Source organism: Phalacrocorax aristotelis, chromosome 4, assembly GCF_949628215.1.
Source record: "Phalacrocorax aristotelis chromosome 4, bGulAri2.1, whole genome shotgun sequence".
Lineage (NCBI taxonomy): Eukaryota > Metazoa > Chordata > Aves > Suliformes > Phalacrocoracidae > Phalacrocorax > Phalacrocorax aristotelis.
In genome coordinates, this window is record NC_134279.1 from 84,532,086 (window position 1) to 84,557,592 (window position 25,507).

Consider the following 25,507-nt stretch of genomic DNA (forward strand, 5'->3'; position numbering starts at 1 on the left):
GAGCACAGTCACTCTCCCCCAGCTGGGCCAGGCTGGGTCTGGCGTGGTGACTGCAGCATGATGTTCTGCCTCCCGAGCTGGCACTGGGCTGTTTATTCACACATGGTGTTGCAGGCTCAGGAGTTGTATTTACAGTCTTGTGTTAAAGAGGAGGAACCTGGACCCGTAACCAAGGGATGGGGAGAGTGGGGCTGCCTGCAGCAGGGAGCTGCCATCAGTGGGTTCCTGTCTACCTGGGAGGGCAGGATCAGCTCCCTAGGTTCTAAAGAAGGGACAAGGGGAGACGGTGCCTTGTGCCACAAACACGAAGTCTGGGAGCAGCTGGGCTGCGCTGGTGCCTGGGTTCCCTCCACACGCTGAGCGGAGGAGTGGAGCGGGAGAGCCACCCATCTCTTGCTGAGCCCAGCTCTTCACAGCGGGTTTGCTGAGGAGGCTGCCAGCCGCTTCCCAATGTAGATCCTGGATTGGAGAAAGTGACTGTAAGGTACACGCACAGGGACAGCCTGCTGGGCCTCAGCGAGCCAGTAGTGAGAGGTCAGTAGCCACGGAGACAACTGTGGCTGCTGGGAGAACCGGTGTAGAACAGCACCCAAGGATGAATGGTCCAACTCCAGGAGCGTTCCTCTGCTTCCCATGGGGACATCCCCCTGGGTCAGGGTGGCCAGGGGCCCCCGGACAGCCCAGACTGCACACATGCCCAGCAGCACAGGGCTCATCCTGCCTGCACCCAAGGGGTCAGTTCTGGCCAAGGCCACTCGACAGCACCAGTCAGTCCCATCAGAAACTCACCCCAGTCCCAGGGTCAGCACATGGCTGAGCAGCAGCGAGGGGATGAAGAGCAGCAGCAGCTCTGAACTGAAAAGTCTCTTCTTTCTCCCTACTGCACCTCCCTGCAGGCTCCACAGCACCGGCTGGGGGGAGCACACAAAGGCAAACTCCCTGGGAAAAGTGCACGGTTAAAGGGGGCACGAGGGAAGAGGGCAGAACACAGCAGAAGGGTATGGGGACAGCAGGATGGGGGTGGCGAGGCAGACAGCAAGGGTGGGGGACAGCAGAACATGCCAGTGGGGAACATGGGCCTTACTTTGGGGTTGGATGCTGAGGGCGGCAGGCACAGGCCCAGCCGAGGGATGCTGGCAGGCGTCGCTCCTTCCGCTCGGCTTCCTCCGGCACATCCCGCTGGAATGAGGCACAGGGCAGGTGAGGCCAGGGGCACGGCCAGCACAGCCCGCAGGGTGCAGCGCGGCACGGGGGCCAGCTCCCTTACCTGCCGGGGGTGGGGGCAGCCCAGCTGGGGCTGGCTGCAGGGAGGGAGCAGCTCACTCCCCCCAGGCTGCTCACGCGCCTGGCCGGCTCCGGCGTCATCCCAGGCTGGGGAGCCCAGTGCAAGCAGGGCACTGCAAACATAACCCCCTCGGTCACCGAGCCTGCGCCACCCCTCAGCCCCACAACAGCCACCCTGGCTGGGCAGGTCTCCCGGTGCCCGGGCTCCTCCTCGGGACTCACCTGTCACTGCTCTCTGTCTCCAGCTGGGCCTCCAGCAACATCCGCTCCACGTCAGCGTGGCAGGAGAAGAACCGTGAGGGCACAGGCTCGGGCTCTGGGCACCCTGGGCCACACCGCAGCTCCACCCAGGAGCCTGGAGGGGCTGTCAGCCCAGTGCTGGCCGGGCCCCCGTGCCACCCACCCACCCTGCCCTGGGCCCGCCAGCACACCCCACTCTGTCCAAAAGGCCTCTTTTGGCTCACCCCATCCCGTCCGGGAGCCCTCCCTGCTGCATGCTCCACCACTGCCCAGGGACCACAGGAGCACCGAGCGTGGTCTCTGACCTGGGATGTCCTGCCCAGGGCTGCTCCTCAGTGGGGCCCCCTCCCCCAAGACCCCATCTGCCCCAGCCCCATGGTGCACGTCAGCCTGCCTGTCCAAGACCCCCGTTGATCCAGCCCACCCTCCAAGGGCACACCAGCCTACCCAGGACCCCCATGGAATCAGCCCCCCTGGTGCATGTCAGCCCACCCAGGACACCCGCCGCGGCTCCCTGCTGACCCGCCCTCCTTCCCTGGTACACATCAACCCTCCTGGGACTCCCATTGACCTAGACCCCACCCACGTGCACGTCAGCGTGCCCAGGACCCCCGGGCTCCCCACTGACTCAGACCCTCTAGTTCATCTCAACCCCCCTAGTGCACGCCAGCCCACCCGGGAACCCCCGGCCTCAGCCCCCGCGGTGCACGTCAGCCCACTCGGGACACCCCAGCCTCAGCCCCCGCGGTGCACATCAGCCCACCCGGGAACCCCCGGCCTCAGCCCCGCCCCGGTGCACGCCAGCCCAGCCAGGACCCCCGACCCACGCCCGGGAGCCCCACGGACCGTCGTCGCCGGCGCACGCCATGGCCCCGCGGGTGCAGCCGCGCTCAGCCCCCGCCGCTCTGCCAGTCACGTGACGCCCGCGAGCCCCCATGTAAATAAAACCACCGGCACCGGGAGCCCGTGTCTTAAAAGGGCACCGGCTCCGTGCTCTGGGGCCCGCGCGACCGGCAGGGGGGCGTGAACGCCGGCGGAGGCCGGGTTCCCGTAGGGCTCCCCTCCAGCGCCGCCCCGGGGCCGCGGCGGCCGGTCACAGCTCGCTCGGCACGGCAGGCGCCGGTCCCGCCGCGTTGCCCCTTTAAGCGGCGCCTACGTGCGGCGAGCGAGCGGGCGGCGGCCGCGGCGCGTGCGGATCCGCACGGAGCCGGGCTGGCGCTGGCCCCGCCCCCCGCCCGGTGGCCCCGCCCCCCCGCCCGGTGCCCGCAGAGCCGAGCCGCGCCAGACGCTGCCGCCGTTTATTTCCGCCGCCAGGGGGCGCCCCGGCCCGGCCGCGCAGGGCTCGGGCGCTTCCGGTCCCGCCCCGCCGCGCCCGCTCAGGGGCTGCCGCCGGCCCGCGCCGCGCCGTGCTTCTCGGCGAACCTCCTGCGGGAGAAAGCGCCGTCAGGCACGGCCCGGGCACGGCCCCGGCCCCCGCCGCCCCCCGCGCTCTGCCGCCCGCGGAAGCTGGCGGGGATCGCCCGGCGCCTCCGCCGTGCACCTGGGCCGGGGAGGGGAGCGCCGCCCGGAGCGGGGAAGGGGCGGGCAGGGAGGAGAGGGGCCCGCCGGGCCGGGCAGCCGGGGTGACCCTCGCAACCCGCCCCGCTGTCGAGGCCTGCGGCTGGGGGCGCCAGCCCTGCATCAGCCGGGGCGCGTCCCAGACCACGCGCTCGCTCCAGCAGGGCCCCACTCGCGTCTCAAGCTTTTGTAGGCCCTAAGAAAGCTCAGGGGACCCCTTTAGGCAGAGCACGCTGTTCCAGCAAGGCCACGAGGCCACGCCAAGTCACCGCTGGGGACAAGCCCAACGGTGTTAACCGAGCGTGGGCAGAGTCGGACCGAGCTGCGAGAGCTAGCTGGAGCGCTGCCAGCAGCAGCCCCGGCTGCCAAGCTGGTCACTGCCTGGCTTTCAGGATGGAGGTTTCCCAGTCAAGGTGTCCTGACACAACAGTTCTCTCTGCCAGCAGAGCCCCAACCTTTCAACATTAAACAAGTCCAGGCGTGTACCGACCTCCATCCAAAATAATCTACCTGGGTAAGCTAAAATGCACAGGAGGAGCTGTGTGGAGTGACAGTAAAAAGCTATAAATGTCCCAGGCGTGGGACCCTGAAACCTAAGCCTTACACCTCAGTTTGGGTGAGATAGATCATAGAACCATTAAGGTTGGAAAAGACCTCTAGGATCATCAAATCAAGGCCAACCATCAGCCCAGCACCCCCAGGCCTCCTAAACCATGTCCCCAAGTGCCACAGCTACACATTTCTTGAACCCCCCCAGGCACGGTGACTCCCCCACCTCTCTGGGCAGCCTGTGCCAGGGCCTGATCACTCCTGCAGTAAACACATTTCCCCTCATCTCCAACCTAACCCTCCCCTGACGCAGCTTGGGGCCGTTCCCTCTCGTCCTGTCCCTGGTGACTTGGGAGCAGAGACCAGCCCCCCCCTCACTCCAGCCCCTCTCAGGCAGCTGCAGAGAGCGAGAAGGGCTCCCCTCAGCCCCCTCTTCTCCAGGCTAAACCCCCCCAGCTCCCCCAGCCGCCCCCCAGCACACTTGTGCTCCAGACCCTGCCCCAGCCCCGCTGCCCTTCTCTGGACACGCTCCAGCCCCTCAAGGCCCTTCTTGTCCCGAGGGGCCCAACCCTGAGCCCAGCATTCGAGGTGGGGCCTCCCCAGTGCCGAGCACAGGGGCCCCATCCCTGCCCGGCTCCTGCTGGCCACACCAGTGCTGACACAAGCCCGGGGGCTGGTGGCCTCCTTGGCCACCTGGGCACTGCTGGCTCATGCCCAGCTGGCTGTCAGCCAGCACCCCCAGGTCCCCAGATATGCACAACACTCCAGGCCCCAGAGGCAGGAAACCAGACCAAAGGCAGAGTCCACCTGGAAGAACGGAGAGGTGACGCTGCAAGACCACCAGGCTCCTGCAACCACCACCCTGAACTGACAGGTGACCCCTAGTGCCACGTCCTGCCTGTGCTGCCATTAAACACCAGCTAGCTGGGGAACAGGAAAGGATTTCCACCCCCTTTTCTTTGCTATTGAAGGGATCATGCCTGGTAGATCCAGCAAGAGCCCATCTCTGTGCTCATGTTAAAAGGTCTGGGGGACAGCTCTGAAGATGGAGTCTAACACTCTCTATCCCACAGGACTATTCTGAGATGTAATTCCTCAAAACTAAAATGATCTTCCAGAAAAACAGACCTGTTTCAATTAAATTCTTTGTGACAAAGAGGTACCCAGAGCCACCTAGGGCTAGCCCTTTAGAAACGGGCACTTGGAATTTGTCTAGCTTCAACTTCCAACCAAGGGAATTTCCTAGACTTTCAATAGCAGGGAGAAGCTGATGCAGTGTCAAAAAGCCACAGGATCGCAAAGGTTTAACTGATCCCTGAGCCTCTGCAGTCTTCTCCCGGAGTGCTTGGGAGCAAAGCTCAGTGCAACGCCTGAGCATGGCACCAGCTGGGTTCTCCCCTTCACAGCAAGGCCCTGCAGAGTAGAGACAAGCAAGCAGGCCCCTTGTTGCTCCAGACTGAGCCACACACTCCGTCATCTCTGCCGTCTTCTACACTGTCTTCTAAGGAGCTGGCCAGCCACTGAGAAGCCATCATTTCTGCCAGAAGCTTATTCCACTGATTAATCAACTTCCTTTTCAGAAACAACTACCCCGTTACCTGTGTAAAGTCTGTCTACCTACAACTTCTAACCATTACCTCCTAATCTGCTTTTCTCTGCCAGATTGAACAGCCTTTCAGAACCTGGTTCCTTCACCCAGAATGATATATAGTGTGCTATCCCATTTACAGTACATTTACAGACTTAACTTCCCCTCCAAACTCATTCTGAGCTTCCTGTATCTTTTCTAAAAAAAGACCCAGACACCAGAACTGGGCACTTGTTCCAATATTTGCCTCATCAAAACCACGCACAGAGGTCAAACTCGTTCTCTGTAAATCTCCCCTTACACTGGGGAAGATTAATTGCACCGTCCCTGATGCCAAACAGCAAACTTCTTTCTAAAATGAGTGTTCCATAGCATCAATACCAATTTCAAATAAATCTATAGTCCCTAATGACTTCTATCAGTTAAATCCGTTACACCAAAGAAGCAAACGAGGTTTCTTTGCTAAGCCCTATTCCTCAGCAGCTGTGTTCCTGGCAAACAGCTCTATCCCGCCTAGTCCCCCAAACCAGCAGCCCAGCGGCAATTCTGGAGACAGAGTGCTTGCCAGGAATGACAAGGGGTGAGGCGGGCAAACATCTGCCTCCTCTCTCCTTCAGCCATGGTTCGCTGCCTCAGCCCGCTCTCTCTTGGGCCAGAGGAGAGGAATGGCGGGCACGAGGCAAAGCAAGGGGTGACCCTTGCTTGGGCTGTATCTGGGTACTGCTGGGGACGGGGTTTTGGGACTCTGACAGGGTGAGGTGCGGGTGGGCTCTCACCTCCTGGCATAGTCGTACAATGCTCGTTTCCGCTCCTGCAAGGACAGATGCCGCTCCACAGGGGACTTTGCAAATTGCTTTGTAGCTGGCTGGAAGAGAAAGCATGGGAGCCATCAGGAGACAGTCAAAGAAAACCAGGAGACCTCCTTAGCCACTCTGCAAGGACCCAGCCTGCCAATTCGGCCTCCAGTTTAAAATGCTCCATTCCCCTGACTGTGGGGACTATCGTGGCTAGTCCTGAACACAGGCCATCATGCTCTGGCTGTGAGCGTGATGAGACAACCAGAGGAGACAACACAACCACCAAAAGTACCTTGGAAGAAGGCACAGCTACGGAGCCCTGGATGCCAGAAGCAGCTGCAGCCTGGGAGGTAGACGGGGCAGACAGGTCACTACCAGCCTCTTTACTTTCAGGGAAGAAGGGTACTCTCCCCTCCAGCAAGTTGGCAATGGTGGTATCCACACAGTTGGTTTGGGCTGTAGGGACAAAGAGGATCTGTTAGAGAAGGAGCTGCTACATCAGGACACTCACATCCTCACTGCCACTGTGCTCCATGGTGCAGCAGGGACAAGGTTTCTGCTTTCAGGTATCACAGAGGCTTGGCATGGAAGGTGACCCTGTGTCCCTGCTAATACCCCAGGCGTCGCTTACCCAGGTCTATCCTGATGACCTCCAGAGGCACGTGAGGCAGCACCTCCTTGACCCGCTGAGCCATTGCCGTGATCTGCACATCTTCAGGAGCAACACCAGTCAGGCTGGAAGGCATCCTGGGCCTGGCTGCCAGGGACTGGCTTGAGGCTGCAAGAGAAAGAACAGTGGGCACAAGAAGGTGGCCTAGAGGTACACAGCCTTCAAGTTGCAGCAGCTCCACTTTCTCTAGCATGAACTGGTGTGATAATGAAGCCAGACCTCCTGCACGCCACCATCACGTCTGTGCCCACGAGCGGTGGTCCCCTCCCCGCCAGCTAGCTACAACCCCTCGCCTAGAGCACACAGGCAGCCCCTGCTCCCAGGAGGATGTCAAACACTCCTTCTCCTCTCCCTCCACACGTGAGTACCCAAGAGCAGACTGAGGCCTCCCCAAAGGCAAAGCTTAAGTTGCAGTTCCATAGGCAGGACACTACCCAGGACACCTACCTGGGGCAAAGGGGAGAGGCGATGTGTGTCTCAGCCTCTTCATGTGTTCAGTTTTATCTGCTGCAGTGAGCCGTGTGGATACCACACCCAGCTCCATGGCCAAGAGCTGCAGAAACATAGAGAAGAATCACATGTACACGACACACAACACGCATGACCCAGGCATTCCCATCTTGCAGGGGAGTGTATCAGATGTACAGGCCTGCATGGAGCCACGGCGAGGGGAAGAGGACTGGGAACTGATTTCTCCAGGGCCTCTGTGATGCATTTCAGTGTTGCATGGAGCACACGAAGGACCAGCAGTAGGCTATATCATCCTGCCAAAACAGGCTGACAGGAAGATACAAGATCTTTCGTACAGGAGCTATGAAGTACCCAGCACATAAGGGAATGGTGGAGAAAGAATTGCTTTATTTGATTTGTGGTATTAGGAAAAGGGAGTGAAAGGTTTGAAATAGATGGGGAGAGCCTTGATAACTGGCAGAAAGGATAAATCGGGGGTAGCAAATAGGCCATGGAAAAACTGAATAATTATAAGGGGCAATAAACATGGGCCAGAGTTCCCATCATACAAATACACCCATCCAGAAATGCCCTTTGCAACTCTGCTTGCACCCCACTCTCCTCTGTGACCATCCCAAATTGCAGCAGTTCTACACATCCCTCTCCCACGTCATCCTCCTACCTCCTGAACTCGGAGCGCAAAATCTTCACTCAGCTCTTCAGCTCGTCTGGGGACAGACGGCATCCACCTGAATGGGGACAACAGCACTGGGCTGACTGCTTCAAGGGCTGCTGGAGGAGCCAGCCCCATCTGGGATCAATAGAGCAACGGTGCTATCCCCACCTCAGCTCTCCCTGCTCACCCCAAATCTCTCCCCACAAGACATTGTCAAACCTCAACACTAGCTTGCAAAATTAAGGGCAAGGCACGGCCCGAGAGACAAAACTAGCTCACTGAATCTTTATTAGCACTCAAGTGTAACTTGTGAAGTGTCTCCTAATTAAGTTCCCCAAAAGGCCCCAAATGAGGAGACACTGCCATTTACATGAGAGTAGAAAACAGATCAACAAGACTCAAGCCAGATACAGCTGGGGAAAGCTACAGCACAAGACTTTTCTTTGCTGAGACACCCCAACCCCTAAATTTGACTCCAAGCCCCTTCCGCTGCCTATGGACCCTTACTACACCATGCTACTCAGCCAGTCTGGGCTTACCTGGGCCCAAAACAGGTGTCTGAAGCACCTCTGCAATTCACAAGGGATTGCAGGGGAGAGACAGACACTAGAGGACTGAGCTGCCTGCAGGGAATCACCCATGGGACCTGGACAACCCTGGGGTGAATTACAGCAGAGCAGCTAGCTTCAAAAATATACCCCACAAACTCGACATAAAAGCCCTAAGAGACTCCTCTCCTTCACCAGCCGAACGCAGGAACCAAGAGCCCTCACCACTTCAGAAGCTTGTTGAAGCTGGTCCAGAAGCTGGACCTGGCATGGACCAAATAATGCTGAACAAAGCCATGCTGAGATACCACAACGAGGGTGCGCATCAGCACATACCAAAAGATCTCTTACTACAACAGCAAAACCTTTAGGCTCTATGCCCACCCTAAACCCTGCCCCAAATGAAAGAGGGAGAGATAGTACCTTACTTGATAAACTGTGAAGGGAACAAAGAAGGTCCAGAGCAGCTCTGTAATCCAGGAGGAGTCAGCCACGCTCTGGAGAAGAGAGCACAATGAGAACACAGCCCACAAAACACGAGCTAGTCAGGTCTCCATCAGGGAAGCAGGTGGACAGAACACAGCTAAGCCATGGCAGCAAGTAACAGATATGTGGGCAGAGAGATGTGGAGGACTAGGGAAGATGGAATGGCAAACCCAGCGCACAGTGAGGGGAAACCCCAGGGCAGATTCACATTCATTAGTCTTCACCAGGCAGAGCGAAAGAGTCAAAGTTTTCACTGCTCCAAGTCATCTTTTCCTTGCACGAGGATAGCAAGATTTTCCCTCAGTATCTCCACATTCTCTACTAGACTGTGCCTTTAGAGAGGACTGAAAATGGCTTAAGACCCACTAACGCTTCCTTAGAATCATGCACAATTCTCCCTTATTCTGATGGGAACAGCCCATGTAATGTCTCAACTCCTGTAAGCTTTATCTCTTCTTTTCCAAACAGGCTGCATGGTGAAGTCTTAAACAACTCTCTTCTTTGAAGATAAATCATTAGAGGTGAGCTGTAATTTATTACTTTCTTCCTATTTCTAAAAACAACCTTTTCCCTAGGAAGTACTGTGATGCTTGCCAGAAGAGAGCACTGGAAAAGGAGCTCCCAAGCAGTGGGCTCTACATCCCTCTCAGCAGGACACAGCCCCAAGCAGCTGGACTACACTCAGGAGGTAGTCAGACCGTGAGCAGAAAGCTGAACTGAAGACCTCCAGAGATTTCCCCCAACCTACACTTTTCAATGATTCTAAAGAATTTGCTATTGAATGGACGTCGCTCCTAGGATTGTTGTAGTTGGTTACTTTTATCCTGCAGTGACCAAACTTCCCACAAGCTGGTGAGGACACCATCTCAAGATCTACAGCTTGCAATGTAGCCTCCGCTTCTTTTACACATTACTTCGTCCTTGATCAAAGTAGCGTGGCTCCAAAACAGGCCTCATGCCTGGTTTATTCCATGGCCTGGAAAGAGGCGCTGTAATTGAGAAAAGCCCAGAAACCACAGGTACCCAGGGCAACATAAAGAAGCCTCATCTGGATAAACAGATCTAAGAAACCTAAAATCAAACGCCTTATAGTGATGCCAATAACCAGACTTCGGTTACACTGCCCTGTGCCACAGAACACCCTCCTCCAAGGTTCTAGCCAATTGCAGCTGGAGAAAATTCTTTCTTAAAACCAAATTTTGTGGTTTACTCAGCCCAGTGTCTGATATATATCACATAAGTGTCTAATAATGCTTTCTGTAAAGCACTGATCGAACCATTCAAAGTATCGCATCTCCAGTACTCGGAATTTTCTGATGGTTTAAAATTATGTGAGAAATCCACTAGGATTTACTTAGCCAATGTGCACGAAGGGCAAAAAATCCTGCTTGACCTCTGAAGGTAAAAATCTGAGTCAAGAAGTGACTAGAACCAGTATCTCCAAACAGATCTGCAGTTATGTGCATGCTGTTCTTCCTAACATTCATGAAGGAAAGGATGCACAGACAAATATACAACTCGTAACACGTCACAGAATTTCTCAGAGGAGCCAAAATCATAAAGAGATGAGATATTCGCTATAAACAGCCCAGAATGAGACAGCTATCCCACTTCTCTGGAGTAGTCGTTCAGAAATGTAAAGTATCTTTACTGTTAGAAAACTGTATCTTAATCCAAAACTGAACTTGTGCCGTACCAACATTTAGTCCCAGCACCTGCGAAGACTGCTACTGCATGCTTGGTCAGGGAAAAAAAAAAAAAGCCCAGAATAGAATTCTCCACTCTTAAGCCTCTTCTCCAACATGCAAGCAGGTATCCACAACAGCCTCTCTGGCTTTTCTCTGATAAGCTGAGCACCTTTAAGCGTGGCTCTCTGGATTCTGCCTCATGCTTATGGCCTCCTTGAACTCTCTCTACTACTGCCCCACTTTCTTGGCAGCACTGTTACCAAACCTTCGCATAATATTTTAGTGGTTTTCACCATTGCACACATGCAGCTAACACTGTGTTCCTCACCCCGCCAGAGATTCCTTGTGTTATACACCCATAGGCCACATCAGACTTACAGGTAACAGCCATTCACTGGCAGCTATCAGCAGTTCACTGGGTCACAATCAATTATCTACCTTCTTCATTATTCACTGACCTGAACTTTACCAGCAGAGATCTCAATATTGTCATCTGCAGTGCCGATAAAGCACCAAATAGCACTGGGCAAAGAACTAATCCCTAACAGAATCTCACTTTAAAAAATACCTGCATGTTGATGTTGTAGTATGAGCAATGATGTTTTGGTACCTGCTGGTGAGTGGCTTTAAATCTATCCACTGTGCCCTACTACCTTAAAAAGACAGACCATAGAGAATCAACTAAAACATCTGACAAATATAAAACGTGTCTTTTAATCAAGTAGATCCATAAATCATATCAAGAGATAAGAAATTCCACAAAATCTCGCTCTGTAAATAAGCTACAGTTTTACTGCAGTCTATTTAGCAGCGCTAATATCAACATCGTGAACTCTGCCACTTTTCTGACGCTAATGTTGCATCATATTACATATCTGCATTTGGGAGGTATGAGTTCAAGAACCTAACCCTGAGAGCCCTGCATGACCTTTGGCACATCAGCCACTCTCGAAGGTGTCTGGAGCCACTCTTTCAAAGCTTTTTAAAAGAAGGGAGCTCACAAAGAGAAGACAAGACACAGTGATGCTATGGTCACGGCAGCCAGATGGCACACTGTTAGACAGCTGAGCCACTAAAACGTTTATCAAAATTGCCAGTGTAACTAAGAGAGTGTTGACGTAGCAGTTCCCTGCGAAAGGCACTTGAAAAACAGAAGCGTTAGCACTGAGAAGCTAGTCCTTGAGGTTACAGGACACAAGTCCAGGCTGCACTACCCGTAGGCTTCAAAGCAGAAGCAGAATTAATGGCATCGCCAAGACCCTCGCACAGTACACGCCTCCACAACTCCTCCTTGCCCTACGTCCCTGACTCACCACAGTGATCAAAGGCCTCTGAACTTGTAGGGCAACTGGCTGTACCACATCCAAGATTGAGAACGGCCAAGAGCTGAAAAGGAAGAATTCAGCAGTGAATGACCCCAAAGCTAAAACAAAGTGACGACAGCCCTGCCGCAGGAATATCCACTCCTTGTACCTGAAGCGGAGCAAGCCAGCCCGGCCATTGGTGGCAGCCTCCTCCGGGAACAGCAGCAGCGGTGGGTTTCCTCTGTGGGATGAATACACCTTCAGGGAATCCACCAGCTCTGCTCGGCTTCCTGTTACTCCCAGCTCCATGAATCCCCGTGACCAGCAAATGAAGCCAGGGGCACCATTCAATGCAGGCTGCAAGGAAAAACAAGGGTAAGGAAGAAATGCCATCCTGCACTCCCCTCAAGGCCTACTTTCCCAGATGACAGTGCAAGACAAAGTTCCTACTTATCAGCAAAAATTAATTTGGGGGCTGAGGCAGCAACCTGCAAGCTAAAAGCCTAGTGGCAGATAACATGTTACTACCAGGCTTCAGTAACTGCTCTGGCCCCAATTCCCTAGGAATTTGATTCCTAATCTTTGGTTCAGGCTGTACCCTGTCTGCCAGAGAAACAAAGTCGCCCCCTCCCCTGGGTGACAACTGTGTTTCCCCATGTTCTCTCTAGCAGTTCCTGACACACTTGGCAAATGATACACTACTTCCAAGAGTTCCTTTTCTCCAGGTAAGGAGCAAATCTATTGCTGTTCAGGATATAGGACCAGCCAACTCACTCCCAAGCACATTCAGAGCCTGTTCATACAGGAACTCCACACATAAGGAATTTCACAAGAGTACAGGGAAAGTTACACAACCACCAGCCCAGCACGATAACCTGAGCACCACCACCGCCCCGCAGCTCCCCTCAGCACTCCTCCGCAGTGCAGCTGGCTGTCCACGTGCACAGAAGTGGCACCCAGCGCTGGGGGGAAACCCACAACCAACTCTGCTTCTGACACCACTTATTTGGAACTCCAGAAAAAGATACAGATGCTAGGATTTGCCCGCTCTCCTGTAACATTTCCTATTCCTCCTTGACCTGTTTTATTTTTTCATGCAGCACCTAAAGCACGACACTGAACCTCAGACACTCACTCAGATTTGTGCAATCCTGAGTTAATAAATAAGCACTGAAAAGAACCATGGCAACACCTAAATTCTGAATAAGCTGTCTGTGTACTTTTCTTAGAGAAAGGTACTTCCAGACTCACCATGCTCAGCTCCGAGTCACTCACCGTATTACATGAGGTCAGAAGGTTGATGACATTGTGATCGAATTGTGTCACGTGATTGGCGATATACACCCTCACATTGACATCACGAAGCCGGGGATCGCTTTGCCGCACAAATAAGCCCAGCACTGAGCACATCACACGTACGATAAACCTGGGGGGGGGAAAAGCAGTCTCCTCAAGTCCTGCAGTCTGAGCCAACGTGGCTTACGTATCCAACAAATGGAACAGAGACCTGGGAATTCACATGACTTGCAAAAGGACACTGGTACAAAAAGGAAACGATATGACAGATGTTTGGGACAGGAATTGTTGTGGGGCTGCAGATGGAGCTGAAGGCTGCCTTCAGAGCTACAGTTGCAGCACAAAGAATGGGTCAGCAAGCCTCATGCAGAATATCTTGGCAGGATACCCAGCTGATACAAGTGTTTCAGACCAGTCCTTGAGCACTCAAGAGACAACTGCCAGCTTTGGACTTGGCAGAGAAGGCACCTTCACGGGTCCTGGGGACAAAGAGTCCTGAAAGCACAGCTCCCTGTAAATCTCTGTGTGAACCAAGCCTCCATGGCTATGGACCCCAAATGGGCGAGGGCAGCCCTCCCTCCCCACAGTGCCCCATAGCAGTGTCTGCACACCACATCCCACCCCGGGCAACAGTGGCCTGGGGAGACCTGGGCTCACGCACCGTCGCAGCACGCTGTCAGGCAGGGCACAGCTGACCAGAAAGACGTGTACACCGATGAAGAGGCGCAGGACGAGCAGGCAGAGCCCCACGGGTGCATAGAGCAGCAGAGCCAGAAGCAGGAACCCGTCGGTCGGAAACCTGTAGGGCCAAGGAGCAGCACAGGCTACCTGAGCACAGCTGGGATACACATCAGACAGTCGGACCACCAGCTGCCCACCCGGACCCTCCCCAGGGACCACCCTGCGTCCCCCGCTCCGTGTAACTTCCCGGGCCTCCCCAACGAGATAGCTGGCCCATTCGGGGCCTGCCCGCGGGCCGCCCAGGCACACTCTGGACCCTCACTGGTCCCCCCCACAGGACACCCCGGCCTTCCCCATGGAGCTCCGGTGGGACACCCCCTCCCTCAAGTGGGCCCCCAGGGCCTCCCCCCACGGACACCCCAGCTTCCTGCGCGGGCCTCCTACGGGACACCCCGAGCCCCCGGGCCTGCCGAGAGCCCGCGGTGCGCCCCCACGACACACGGAGGCGGCCATGCGCGTCCCCAAGGCCGCCGCGGCTCTCACCGGTGCGAGTCGAAGAGCCGCTCGGGGCCCGGGGCCGCAGGAGGCTCCATCCCCGCCGCACCCGGTGCCTCAGGGGCGCACGACGCCCGCCGCCATCTTCCCCCGCGGACGCCCGCCTGGCGCGCGCGGGGCAGCCTGGGAGGCGCGGCGCCTTCCCGGCGTGCACCGCGCCGCTCCCCCGCCCGCCTGCTCCCTCCCGGTCGCCGCGGGCCCCCGACGGCCGGCGGGGCAGGACGGGCGGCCGGCGGGCCCGGTGAGCTGCTCTCGCCGCAACGCCTCCCTGCCCTACCCGCCAGCGGTCGCACTGCGGCTCCCGGCGTGCCCCGCGGCGGGACTACAGCTCCCGGCGGGCCCTGCGGCGGGCGCCGGAGCAGCATGGCGGCGCTGGCGCGGTGGGTGAGGGTGCCGCTGCGGCCGGGCGCGGCGCGTTGGTGCCGGGCGCTGTGTGGGGCCGCCGAGGCGCCCCCAGCCCCGCCGCCGCCTCCTTCTCCTCCTCATCCTCCTCCTCCTCCCTCCTCCGCTGGGGGCCGGGCACTGGCGGCGGCGCTGGGCGCCGGCGCGGCGGCGCTGCTGCTGCTGTGGGCCCGGGAGGGCGAGGGCCGCCGGCCCGCGCTGCCCGCCCTGCGCGCTGCCGTGCCCGCCCCGCCGCCGCCCGCCTCGCCCCGCGCCGCCTTCAACTTCATCGCCGACGTGGTGGAGAAGACGGCGCCCGCGCTGGTCTACGTGGAGATCGTGGGCAGGTACCGGCACCGGGCGGCCGCGCCCGGCCCGGCCCGCAGCCCCCCGCGGAGCCGGCTTCCCCGCTGCCCGACGGGGCAGTTTCTCTCTTGACCCCGGACCGGTTCCCTCCCGTCCTGCCCTTCCGAGAAGGGTCTGGCCCCGTCCTCCCCGCACCCCGCAGGGAGGGATCCCCCGACTCTCCCCATCCGCCCCCCGCCCCGGGCAGCCTGCACCGGGCACGGCATCCCGGCGGGGTCCCGCAAGTGCCGCGGGTGGATGGATCCGTCCCCTCGCCCTGCTGCTTGCGCACGCAGCCCGCCTTCGCCACTGGGACACGCTGCTGCCACATGGCCGCCTTCATGTCCTCCAGGACCGTTTCTGCAAAGCTGCCTTCCAGGCAGCGGCCGCAGGCTGTCCTGTGGCGCAGGATCGCTCTGCCCCGGGAGCAGGGCTCTGCGTTTACCTTTGAACTCCATAACGCTCTTGCCAGCCTGTGTCTCCAGCCTGTCAAAGCACCTCCAAATAGTAGCTTTGCCCTTCAGCTTGTTGACCGCTCCATCCAGTGTGGTGTCACCTGTGGGCTTGCTGAGTACGTGCAGTGCCCCATCCTCCGGTTTATGACTGTGAAAGGTGTTAGATGGCATTGGTCCTTCTTTCAGTTCCTGAGGTGTGGTGTTAGTAGATGACCAGCAGCTGGACTAGGACCGTGGTGGTCCAGGCAGTTTTCCATTCACCTTATCTGATTATAAGCCTGCATGTCACCCGTGTGGCTAGAGGGTACCACGGGAGACCATGCCGAAAGCCTTCTTAAGGTGAACTGTATCTGCTGCTCACCCCTTACCTGCAACAGCCACTCATCTGTTTACAGAAGCCAGCCAGGTTTGTCAAGCATGATTTGTTGTTGGGAAGTCTGTGCTGGATGTTTCCACTCCCCTTCTTGTGTGAGATGTGCCGGGAAGTGTTTCTGGGAGTGTTTGCTCCATCACTTTCCCAGAGGCAGGAGGTGAAGCTGGCGGACCTACCGTTTTCAGGACATTTTTTCTTGGCGATTTTGCAGGCTGGTCTGATGTTTGCCTATTTCCAGCCATCAGGAGCCCCCCTTTACCACTGTGACATTTGAGCACCCACAGGGACATCAGCCACCCCCTTCGTGTGTATCCGGTCTGGTGCTGTGGACTTGTGCACGTCAAGTTGGCTTCTGCGATCCCTCCCTTTGTTGTCTTCTGTGCAGTGCTGCGTTCCCATAGGCTCTGCCTCTGGGCACAGGGGTTTGGGAAGCCAAAGGAACAAGGCAAAAAGGCACGACCTCACCCCTTTCTGTGTCCTGTGTCACTAGGTCCCTTGCCTCGCTCAGCACCAGGCCTTTCCACAGAGGTGATTTATGTCCCCCATGGGGACCAGGTACTGCAATCATGAGTCGTCTTCTAGCTGTCTATAGATGTACCATCACCTCCCAAAAGTTTATTACCTGCTCCGAGGCAAGGCTGTGTGCATTCAGACTGCTTCTTTGTGCAGATCACAACCCTTTCTACTTACCTCCTTGCTGCTTTCCCCAAAGAGCCTGCGCCATCTGTTGCAGCTCTCCACTCGTGTAAGCTCCCACTCCGTCTCTGTAGCCCCAGCAGGGTGGTACCTTTGCAGTTGTGCGTGGACTCCGGCTTCTTCCTGCTTGTTGTGTGCATGCTTGTCCAGACTCTCGGGATGGGGACCTTTCATGGGGAAGTGAAGGAGTCTTCCCCCATTGTGCTGTTGCCCAGATATCATCACTATTCCCCACTTCTACCCAGTCTGCCTGGCCTGTGCCTGCCCTCCCCTGCCACTGTGCCCCCCCCAGCTCCCGAGTCCCCACCGGTCCCATGAGGGTCCCTGCCACCCCTCCCTTACCTGTGCCCACCTTGCAGGCATCCCTTTTCAGGACGTGATGTGCCCATCTCTAATGGCTCGGGTTTCCTGGTGTCTCCGGACGGGCTCATTGTGACCAACGCGCACGTGGTGGCGAACCGACGGCGCGTGCGGGTGAAGCTGGCCAGTGGCGAGCAGTATGATGCTGTGGTGCAGGATGTGGACCAGGTTGCAGACATCGCTACCATCAAGATCAAGCCTAAGGTGTGCATCATGGTTGTGGTGATGCTCCCTTTGTTTCTTCCCATCTCCTCAGTGACCTCCTCTCTTCCAGCACCCGCTGCCCACCCTACCCCTTGGACGCTCCTCTGAGGTGCGGCAGGGAGAGTTCGTGGTGGCCATGGGCAGCCCCTTTGCCCTGCAGAACACCATCACCTCTGGCATTGTCAGCTCTGCCCAGCGGGGCAGCCGGGAGCTGGGCCTGACCACCTCTGACATGGAGTACATCCAGACCGATGCTGCTATCGATGTAAGAGGAGCTTGCAGTGCACAGCGGGTTGGCACCTCATCGCGGCTGCCCTCTTTGGGGAGGGGGGAACTGAGGAAGGGCTGTGGGTGCCCGGAGGTCAGAGGAGGCTGAACACAGAGCACTGGGAGATGAAGGGATTCTGGCCAGTGACCCGGGCATTGGCTGCATTTCTCGGCCTGACCCTGTTCTCTAAACTCTGCCTCCCTGCCGCGGGTCCTGCTGTGTGAGGATGTCGCTTTCATGGCCTGTTTACTGCTCTCTCCTCTGCTGCAGTTTGGGAACTCCGGGGGCCCCCTTGTCAACTTGGTAAGTTCTGCTTGCACCCTTGCTGGCTGGGCCAGAGAGGTGACGTGTGCCCTGTGGTCTGTGTCCCCTGGGGCTCGGTGCCCCTCGGTGGGAGCGCTTGTGGGTGCTACAGCTGCTGGGAGGGAGGAACTGTTTGCATGCACCAGGCTCCTTGTGAGGAGGAGCAGGGGATCAGCCCAGTGTAGGAGCCCTGTGCAGCATCTGTTTCAGGGAGCCTGAGCCAATGGGACTCTAGCGTGATGGAGCTGAGCCCTACTCTGGTGAGGCTGGCATGGCTGATGCTGGCAGGGCTGAGGGAGGGGCTGCTTTGGGTGCGGCCTGTGGAACCGGTCCCTGCCCAGCCTCAGCAGGGTCAGGCAGGCTCCAGAAGAAGCAGGCTGGGAAGGGATGGGTACACAGGCTTGCACGGTAGTTCTCCTCCTCTCCACGACGATGCAGGCTGGATAGCACAGTCCCCTTTCCCCTGCAGGATGGCGAAGTGATTGGGGTGAACACTATGAAGGTGACATCAGGCATATCTTTTGCCATCCCCTCAGACCGGCTGCGGAAGTTCCTGCAAAAGGAGGAGCAGCGCAAAAGTGAGTTGGGTGCATCTCTGCTTGGTTATTGGGGGAAGGAGGCCAGAAGGAGGAGGTTGAAAGAGGGAAGCTCTGGCAGAGCGGGGCTCTGGGCCCTTCTTCTGAGAGAAAGGCAAGCACAGCAGGAGGAAGAGTGTTTGGGGGTAAGAAGATTTTCCCATCTGGCATGAAACTCCCCTCTGCCATGGGAAAGCTGTGCTGCTACTTCCATGCCCACATGGGCCTAACAAACTGCAAGGAGGATGCTGACCTGTATCTACTGCAGGTAAAGACTTTTAAAGTGTCCTAAGTAGCTTGCACTTAAGTCCCCAGGAGTACGTGAGGATTTTTTTGTTTTTTCATTGCTACTTTTCAGTAGCTCTCAGCATATGGGAAAATCAGTGGACCATTATTTAGTGTTCAAAAATGGGAAAGGATGATCTGGAAACTGGGTGCTACTTAGCATTGTGTGTACTAATGGAAACGCAGGTGCAGGATTCAGCTGTATCATAGAGGACAGGTAGTTAATTTAGTCCTGTAGAACATTGCCTCTTTTTGTTCCTTTGTGTTTGTGATAGTTTATTTCATGCAGACTCTTGCTTTCTGGTTCTCGTGTTGACACTGTGGAGTCATAGTCTCAGTCAAAAAAATTACAGCTGAAACCAGGAAAGCAAAGTATGCAATACCTATAAAGCTCTAACTGGTAAATGGAACTTAAATAAGCTGTTGGTAGGGAACTAGAATGACTCCCGCTGCACGGTGTCCGCCTTGAGGCATGAGGCTTTGTGACTCGGCTGGTTCAGCCCAGCGCCATTTCGAGTGCATATCTGTTTTTAGCCTTGTCATTCAATGTCCTTTCCTTTGACAGGCTCTTGGTTTGGCAATACAGAGACAAAGCGCCGTTACATAGGGGTAATGATGCTGACTCTTACACCCAGGTATGTGTTCTAAGGCCGGGGGCCAACAGGCCAGTCTTATTGGGGCATGGTGACTCTGATGGGATCTTCTGAACTAACTGAGAGTGCCTGTTTTCGAGAGGATTGTCTTCACAGCTTAAGCATTCACTGTCATATCTCTTTGTGCCTCTGTGTTTAGACTCTAGGCTGCATCAGAGGTAAATTAGAATCTTGCAAGTTTCTATGCTTGTAGCAGAATCTGCAAGCAGATAAAAAGTCCCTGAACCTCCCCTCCATAGTGCCAGATCGGTCTGTAATCATCATTGAGGGGAATTCAATGAAGAGCCCTTGCAACACAGCACGAAGGAAAAGTCACCAGAAACATTGCGTAATTAATAGATATGCAATGTGCCGACTGAAAGCTGTGATGAAACAGCTGGGCAAGTTGTACTCTCTGGGAGGAGGGATCCACCAGGTGAATTGCTGTGGTGCAGAAACAGTTCTAGAATACGGGACTTTGAGAATAAGAAATGGCAAGTTTGCCTGCAGTAGTTGACTGAGGGAGTACGTAAACAGGTAGGAGAGCAGGCTGCGCTGGTACACACAGCGTGGCTGCCACCCAGAGGGTGGTGTGAGGCTCCTGGGTTTCAGGAGGGAGGCTGGATGCTGCCTCTGGGAAGAAGTTGTCATGGTGCTGACCAGTACAGCACTGGCAGGTGGGAAGAGGATGACTTCTGGTGGGTCTGAGACTCTTCACCCTCATGGCTATGACTTGGGAAGGGCATTGTGTTACCTCTGTATCTCCAGGAACGCTCTGGTCAGCAAAGAGGACTGTAGGCAGACAACCTGCTTGGGTCTGATAGAAGATCACCTGCTGCCCTTGCCTCAGCTTGTCCCCAGGACATGCCTGTGGCCTTGGCAGCCAACCAAGCACTCTGAGACAGGTCCCCTGCAGGTAGTGGCAGCTGTGCCCTGCTGAGGGCTGGACAGCCCTGGTCAGGCCTGCACGGAGCTCCGCTCAGGGCTGCAAGCCCTGGGACGGAATTGCTCAGGAGCTATACCTGAACGCCTTCCAGCAGCCTTATAGATGCATCAAGTGCATGTGTTAGGAGAGTGCTGGACCTGCATTCTTACCTCTGAGAGCAGTCCGCCTTTTCAAGGACAGAGTGCCAGCTCTGGTTCCTTGGATCTTGCAGCCATCTTTCAGGAGTGCTTTAACTCACTCAGCTTACTAGTGAGGTTGGTGGTTGTAGCGTCCTTGGCAGAAACAGCTTTCAGGGCTGTGTTCTCCCCTTGCTGAAGCTCTCGTGGCTCTTGTGCGTTGGTTGGGTTTGCAAGCTGCCTACACATCTGGATGCCACAAGCAGCCTCTGGGGTTGCTGCCTGGGACACAAACAGAGGAGCAGATGCTCTGTGCCTTCCGAGATTCGGGACAGCGGGGTGGGCAGGGGAGTGCTGTCGGCGTTGCTGACATGCCCGGTAGATGGTGCTGATACTCGACAAAACCTGTGGGCTGTGGGAGCCCAACCTCCTCCTGCTTCACTGGACAGGCATGTAGGCTGAAGTCTGTCAGGGAAGAAGCACGAAATGCTGAGGGCATGGCTCCTGGGAAGCGGGTCCAGCGTCAGCACAGACAGTCTGGCAGCTGGTCCTGGGAAACCATCTGACTGCAAGGCTTGTTTGTGCCCAGTTGCTGGGAAGAGCTCCCAACAAGGGATTGCTCCCCTTGGAATCGGGTGATTACACTGTCTGAACATGCTCGTTTGAAAGGCCAGAAACTTGCTTGAGCACAGGAAGGAGAAGCTCCATGTTGGGTACAAGCTTCTCGGCATCCTGGTCCTGCTGCACAGGTTGCCTGGCAGGCAGGAGCTTCCTGAGGCACCAGGCCTTTGATCTGCTGCCCAAAGGGAACAGAGGAGTGCCAATGGCTTTGAGCTCAGCTGTGGTGGAGTTCCTAGGTACCCTCACCTTGGCCACGGGCAGAGACAGGGCCCTGGCTAGCACAGCCCTCTGCAGTTGTCTTACAGCATGGAGTAAGTAGGGACTGAGCAAAGGACTTTGAAAACAGCAAAGGAAAGAGAGGCTGATTAGTGGCAACAGGTTCTACGTGAGACTGCTGCTGGGGTGTGTTACTGGTCAGGGTTGTTACTAGAGGGAAGCCCAAAACATGGGTTGGTTCTTCATGCAGTGTGTGATAGAACTTGTTGATGTTGTAGGGTTCAAAAGAGCAACTAGAAAACTTTACAGAAGAAAAATCTTGCTGGCTTTCAAATGCCAAGATGCAGTGTTACAGCTCAGGAGCTTCTTGAGCCAGGCAGCTGGAGGCCATAGGTGTCCGGGGAACTATCTCATCCACAGCTGGCATTGTAGGTGAAAGGGTGGTGGGGAAGATGGACCCTCATCTGACTGACCTGTGGCCTGGGTCTGGCCAGCATGGAGTCAGTTTCTTCATAGCAGCCCACGTGGTGCTGTCTGTTAGATCTGGGGCCAAAACTGTCGGTAACACGCAGATGTTTTAGCTGTTGCTGAACAGTGCTTACGCAGTGCTGAGGCCTGCCCTGTTTCTCACTTAGCACCTCCAGGGAGGAGGCTGGGAGGGGACGCAGCTGGGGCAGCTGACCCGAGCTGACCGTGCTGTATGGCGTCATGCTCGGCAATAAAGCTGGGGGGAGTTTTTCCAGGGTAGCCATTGCTCAGGGATTGGCTGGGCATCAGTCTGCTGGTGGGAGGTGGTCAGTGAGTGCCTCGCGTCATTTGCCCTTTTTTTTTTTTTGCCTTTTTTTTTTCTGTAACTTTCTTTTTTTGCCTGTTAAACTATCTTTATCTAGACCCACAAGTTTTCTGGCTTTTGCCGTTCAAATTCTTTCCCCCATCCTGCTGGGGGAGTGACGGAGCAACTGGGTGGGGACTTACCTGCCAGCCAGGGTCTACAACCCACCACAAGTGGGCGCAGCCACTCGGTGCAATGTAGCCTAAAATCACACAATCACACATTTACTGTGGTTGCGCAGAGACCCGCTTAAGGGCATGTGTTGTTCAGCTTTAGTGACTGAGGCGAAGAAGCAGGCTTGACTTAGTAAATGTGCAGAACGCATCAAAGCGGTAGTTTTACCAGTAGTGCCCAGTCATAGGACAAGAGGCAACGGGCACAAACTGAAGCACATGATATTCCATCTGAACACAAGAAATCACTTGTTTACTGTGAGGAGGGTGGTAAAGCCTGGCACAGGTTGCTTGGAGAGGTCAGAGAGTCTCTAACCTTGGGGATACTCAAAACTTGACTGGACGCAGTCCTGGGCAACCTGCTCTGACTGAGCCTGCTTGAGCAGGGCGATTGGGCTAGATGATCTCAAAAGGTCCCTTCCAACCTCAACCACGCTGTGATCCTGTGAAATCAAGAAGGGGTGGCAGCTTGCAAAGGTCTGTGAAACACTACAGTAGAGTCCAGCAAGTGCCAGGTGGGGAGCGATAGCTGACTGAAAGGTACCTGATAAGGAGCAAGGAGCTGGGCAGAGAGACCATGAGAATTTCTGGGGCTGCAGTGAATCAGAGCTGATGCACCGTGTTTGGGGGAAGAATGCTGGTTACATGATGGACTGTCCCTCTGCTCTGGTGGGATCCAGCTGGAGCACTATTCAGTTGTGGACGCTTTCAGCAGGGGTGAGGCGCAGTTGGAGAGAGTCCAAAGAGGAGCAGTGAGAGGTGCAGAATCTAAGCTAGGTTTAGAAAACCTAATCTGTGGGAAGACTGGAGGAACTGGGATTGTTTAGTCTACAGACTCTGGAGGAGAGATGTGGGTATAGCTCTGCTTGACACATCTGGCAAAAAGAGGGGCATAGCTTTTGTTCTGTGTTCTACCTGCCAAAGGCAGAGAAGTGAAACTGCAGCAGGGAAGGGTTAGATCTGACGCCAGAGGGCTCGTCTGACACGGGGCTGCTCAGACAGGGGAAGTGCATCACCAACAACTGTGATCCAGCTGGCAACTGCTCTCCCAGTTTCCACCTCTCCCTGGCAGTTAGGACTTTTGTCCTCTAGTTTTTGACAGGAAGACGGTGGTGTTTGGGTGCCCCTGGAGTTTGCAGCTGGTCACTTGTGCTTAGCAGGGTACAGGAGAAGAGGTTCTGTGCCACGGTCTCCAAGCCTGTGCAGCCATGGTGGAGTGGGAGCCCTGCTCTGCCTCCCAGCTCTTTACCATGATGCTGGTTTTTCTCTCTGCAGCATCCTGGCTGAGCTGAAGCTGCGTGACCCCAGCTTCCCCGATGTCTCCTATGGAGTGCTAATCCACAAGGTGATCATCGGCTCCCCGGCCCATCAGTAAGTGCTGCCCTTGAGTGGGTGATGTGGGAGAGCAACTATGCAGGACGGGATGCATTTAGCTCCAAGTGTTTTGCTCCAGAGCAGCGGAGCTTGGGCCCTGCAGCCATCAGCCTGCAGGAGGAAACAGACTTGGTGTCCTGTTGGCCAAGGTACCTTTGTGGCCGGGGGAATGCCTGGTGCAGCAGCCCAAGCCTCCTGTGGTGCCCAGCTCCCCTTCCTTCTGGGAAGACGAAGCTGAGCGTCTGCTTCATCTGCTGTGCGTTCCTGTTGTCGTTCTCCCCGCAGGGCAGGGATGAAGGCAGGTGACGTCGTGCTGGAGATCAACGGGCAGGCATCGCGCCGCGCGGAGGACGTGTACGAGGCAGTACGGACGCAGCAGAGCCTGGCCTTGCTGGTGCGGCGTGGCTATGACACTTTGCTGGTGAGCGTCGTCCCCGAGGTCACGGAGTAGCAGAGCTGTTGCACAGGCTGCTGCGGGCGCTGGCTGGCGGCGCGGGCCGAGAGCCAAGGACACGGGACTGAGCTGTGTCTGTGTGCTGGTCAGGGAGAGACTGAGCTTGTGAGGGGCTGGAAGGGGCCAGGCAGAGGGGCCCGGCCCAGTGCTTGGGTGGACTCATGGTGTGACCGTTCCCCTCTGTACTCAAATAAAGCACTTTTCTAGGGACTTCCCAGTGCCATGTGGCCACTTTCCCACGGCAGCAGCAGTTGTGTAGGGGAGGCTGGGCTGTGTGGGACCCTGCCCCTTCTGCCAGTCCTCACATGAGCCCTTCCAGCTGGGGAGGAGTATCCCAGCTATGCCTCCAGGGATCTCCTCATGGTAGGGTAGAGGGCACCCGCATGGGCAGGGATCTGGCTATCTGCGGGCACCCATCGAGCTGTGGTTTGTGAGGCCACCTCCTCTGTTCCTGGAGCTGTGCTGGGGCAGGCTTTGCTGGGGCCTCCTGGTGTGCCGGCCGAGCTGGTCCTGGGCAGCACTCGCTGCCGTGGCTGTGCTCACGAGGCCAGAGGATGTGGCACATGTCTGCCATGGCAGATTGCTTCCACTGAGAGCATGGCAAATGCTCTAAGGTCTGCATCCACATCTGCACCCATGAAGCAGCTTTCTGGGCCGTGGAGAAAGGGGTGTCGATGCCAGACTCAGAGATGGCTGGGGCAGCATGTCGCTGGCCCTGACGTTCGGGAGCCTGCGCCGGGGCTACGCGTGCCTCTCCCTCCCCTAGCCCGGTGTCTGGGCTGGAGCACTGCTCTCACGCACGCAGCCTCCCCCTGGGGACTGGCCGAGCCCTCCCTGTGCTCTGCAGCTGGCGGCGAAGAGCCCGGCTGGCTCTTCTGGGAAGGAGCAGCTCCGGCTGTTCCTCGCCTTCCTTGGAAGAGCCCTTGCTCTGCTCTGGCCCCTGCCAGAGGCGGTGGGAGGCAGGCAGCTCTGTGGCAAGGGCTGCCTTGAGGGGCTGTGTCCAGCCCTGCTCCAGTGGGAGGAATGTGCCTGTTGAGCCAGGCCCTGCCCGTGACGGGGCTCCCAAGCCCTCACCCCTGCCTGTTATTTTTAGGAGATGAAAGAAGCACAGTTCCTTGGGGGTACTGTGGCGAAGGGCGGCTCTGAGCCACTGCTCCCCCTGTGCGTTCCTCCCGCCCTGGAGAACAGGCCTCCTTTCAGGCGGCCCTGGCCTCGCCAGAGGAATTTGCTCAAATTTGCTCCCCCGGCAAGGCCCAGCTGGCTGTTCACAGGGGAAATAGCTGAGACGCCGGGCGGCGTTTCTCACATAGCTGCTCCGGCAGTGCTGACCGCAGTGCTTTCCACTGCCTGGAGCCAGTGCCTGCGCCAGCCCAGCCACCGGCTGCCCCTCTCCGCCCTGGGCGTGGGGAGGAGCGGTCTGTCCCCCAGCAGCTTGGATGTGGCTGAAGCTGCCTCTCTGTGCTGCTCTCTGCTGCAGATGGGACCGGAGCACCTGGCTGAGGTGAGAGCTGCAGCAGCGAGGGTGTCTG

At 56.6% G+C, this 25,507-nt stretch overlaps 2 protein-coding genes across 3 annotated transcripts; one reads left to right on the forward strand and one right to left on the reverse strand.

The window, feature by feature from the left end:
* Positions 1-78: 78 nt before the first annotated feature.
* Positions 79-14,516, reverse strand: AUP1 (AUP1 lipid droplet regulating VLDL assembly factor). Of its 2 annotated transcripts, XM_075092363.1 has the most exons (15): positions 14,358-14,516; positions 13,795-13,932; positions 13,113-13,263; positions 12,007-12,194; positions 11,847-11,919; positions 8,783-8,856; positions 7,818-7,884; positions 7,133-7,238; positions 6,647-6,793; positions 6,308-6,471; positions 5,995-6,083; positions 1,268-1,397; positions 1,085-1,179; positions 790-939; positions 79-459 (listed from the first exon to the last, which is right to left on the reverse strand). In XM_075092363.1, exons 1-15 carry the CDS (start codon positions 14,405-14,407, stop codon positions 411-413), a joined length of 1,671 nt encoding a protein of 556 aa, XP_074948464.1. In that variant the 5' UTR covers positions 14,408-14,516; the 3' UTR covers positions 79-410. The 2 variants fall into 2 exon arrangements, with proteins under 2 accessions (XP_074948464.1, XP_074948463.1); XM_075092362.1 differs by lacking the exons at positions 79-459; positions 790-939; positions 1,085-1,179; positions 1,268-1,397 and adding an exon at positions 2,809-2,949.
* A 172-nt stretch (positions 14,517-14,688) lies between these two features.
* HTRA2 (HtrA serine peptidase 2) lies at positions 14,689-24,188 on the forward strand. Its single transcript, XM_075092364.1, has 8 exons — positions 14,689-15,097; positions 16,979-17,183; positions 17,254-17,448; positions 17,722-17,754; positions 18,224-18,332; positions 19,180-19,249; positions 23,426-23,521; positions 23,810-24,188. The coding sequence occupies exons 1-8, from the start codon at positions 14,733-14,735 to the stop codon at positions 23,973-23,975; spliced, it is 1,239 nt and encodes a 412-aa protein (XP_074948465.1). The 5' UTR covers positions 14,689-14,732; the 3' UTR covers positions 23,976-24,188.
* Positions 24,189-25,507: the final 1,319 nt, after the last annotated feature.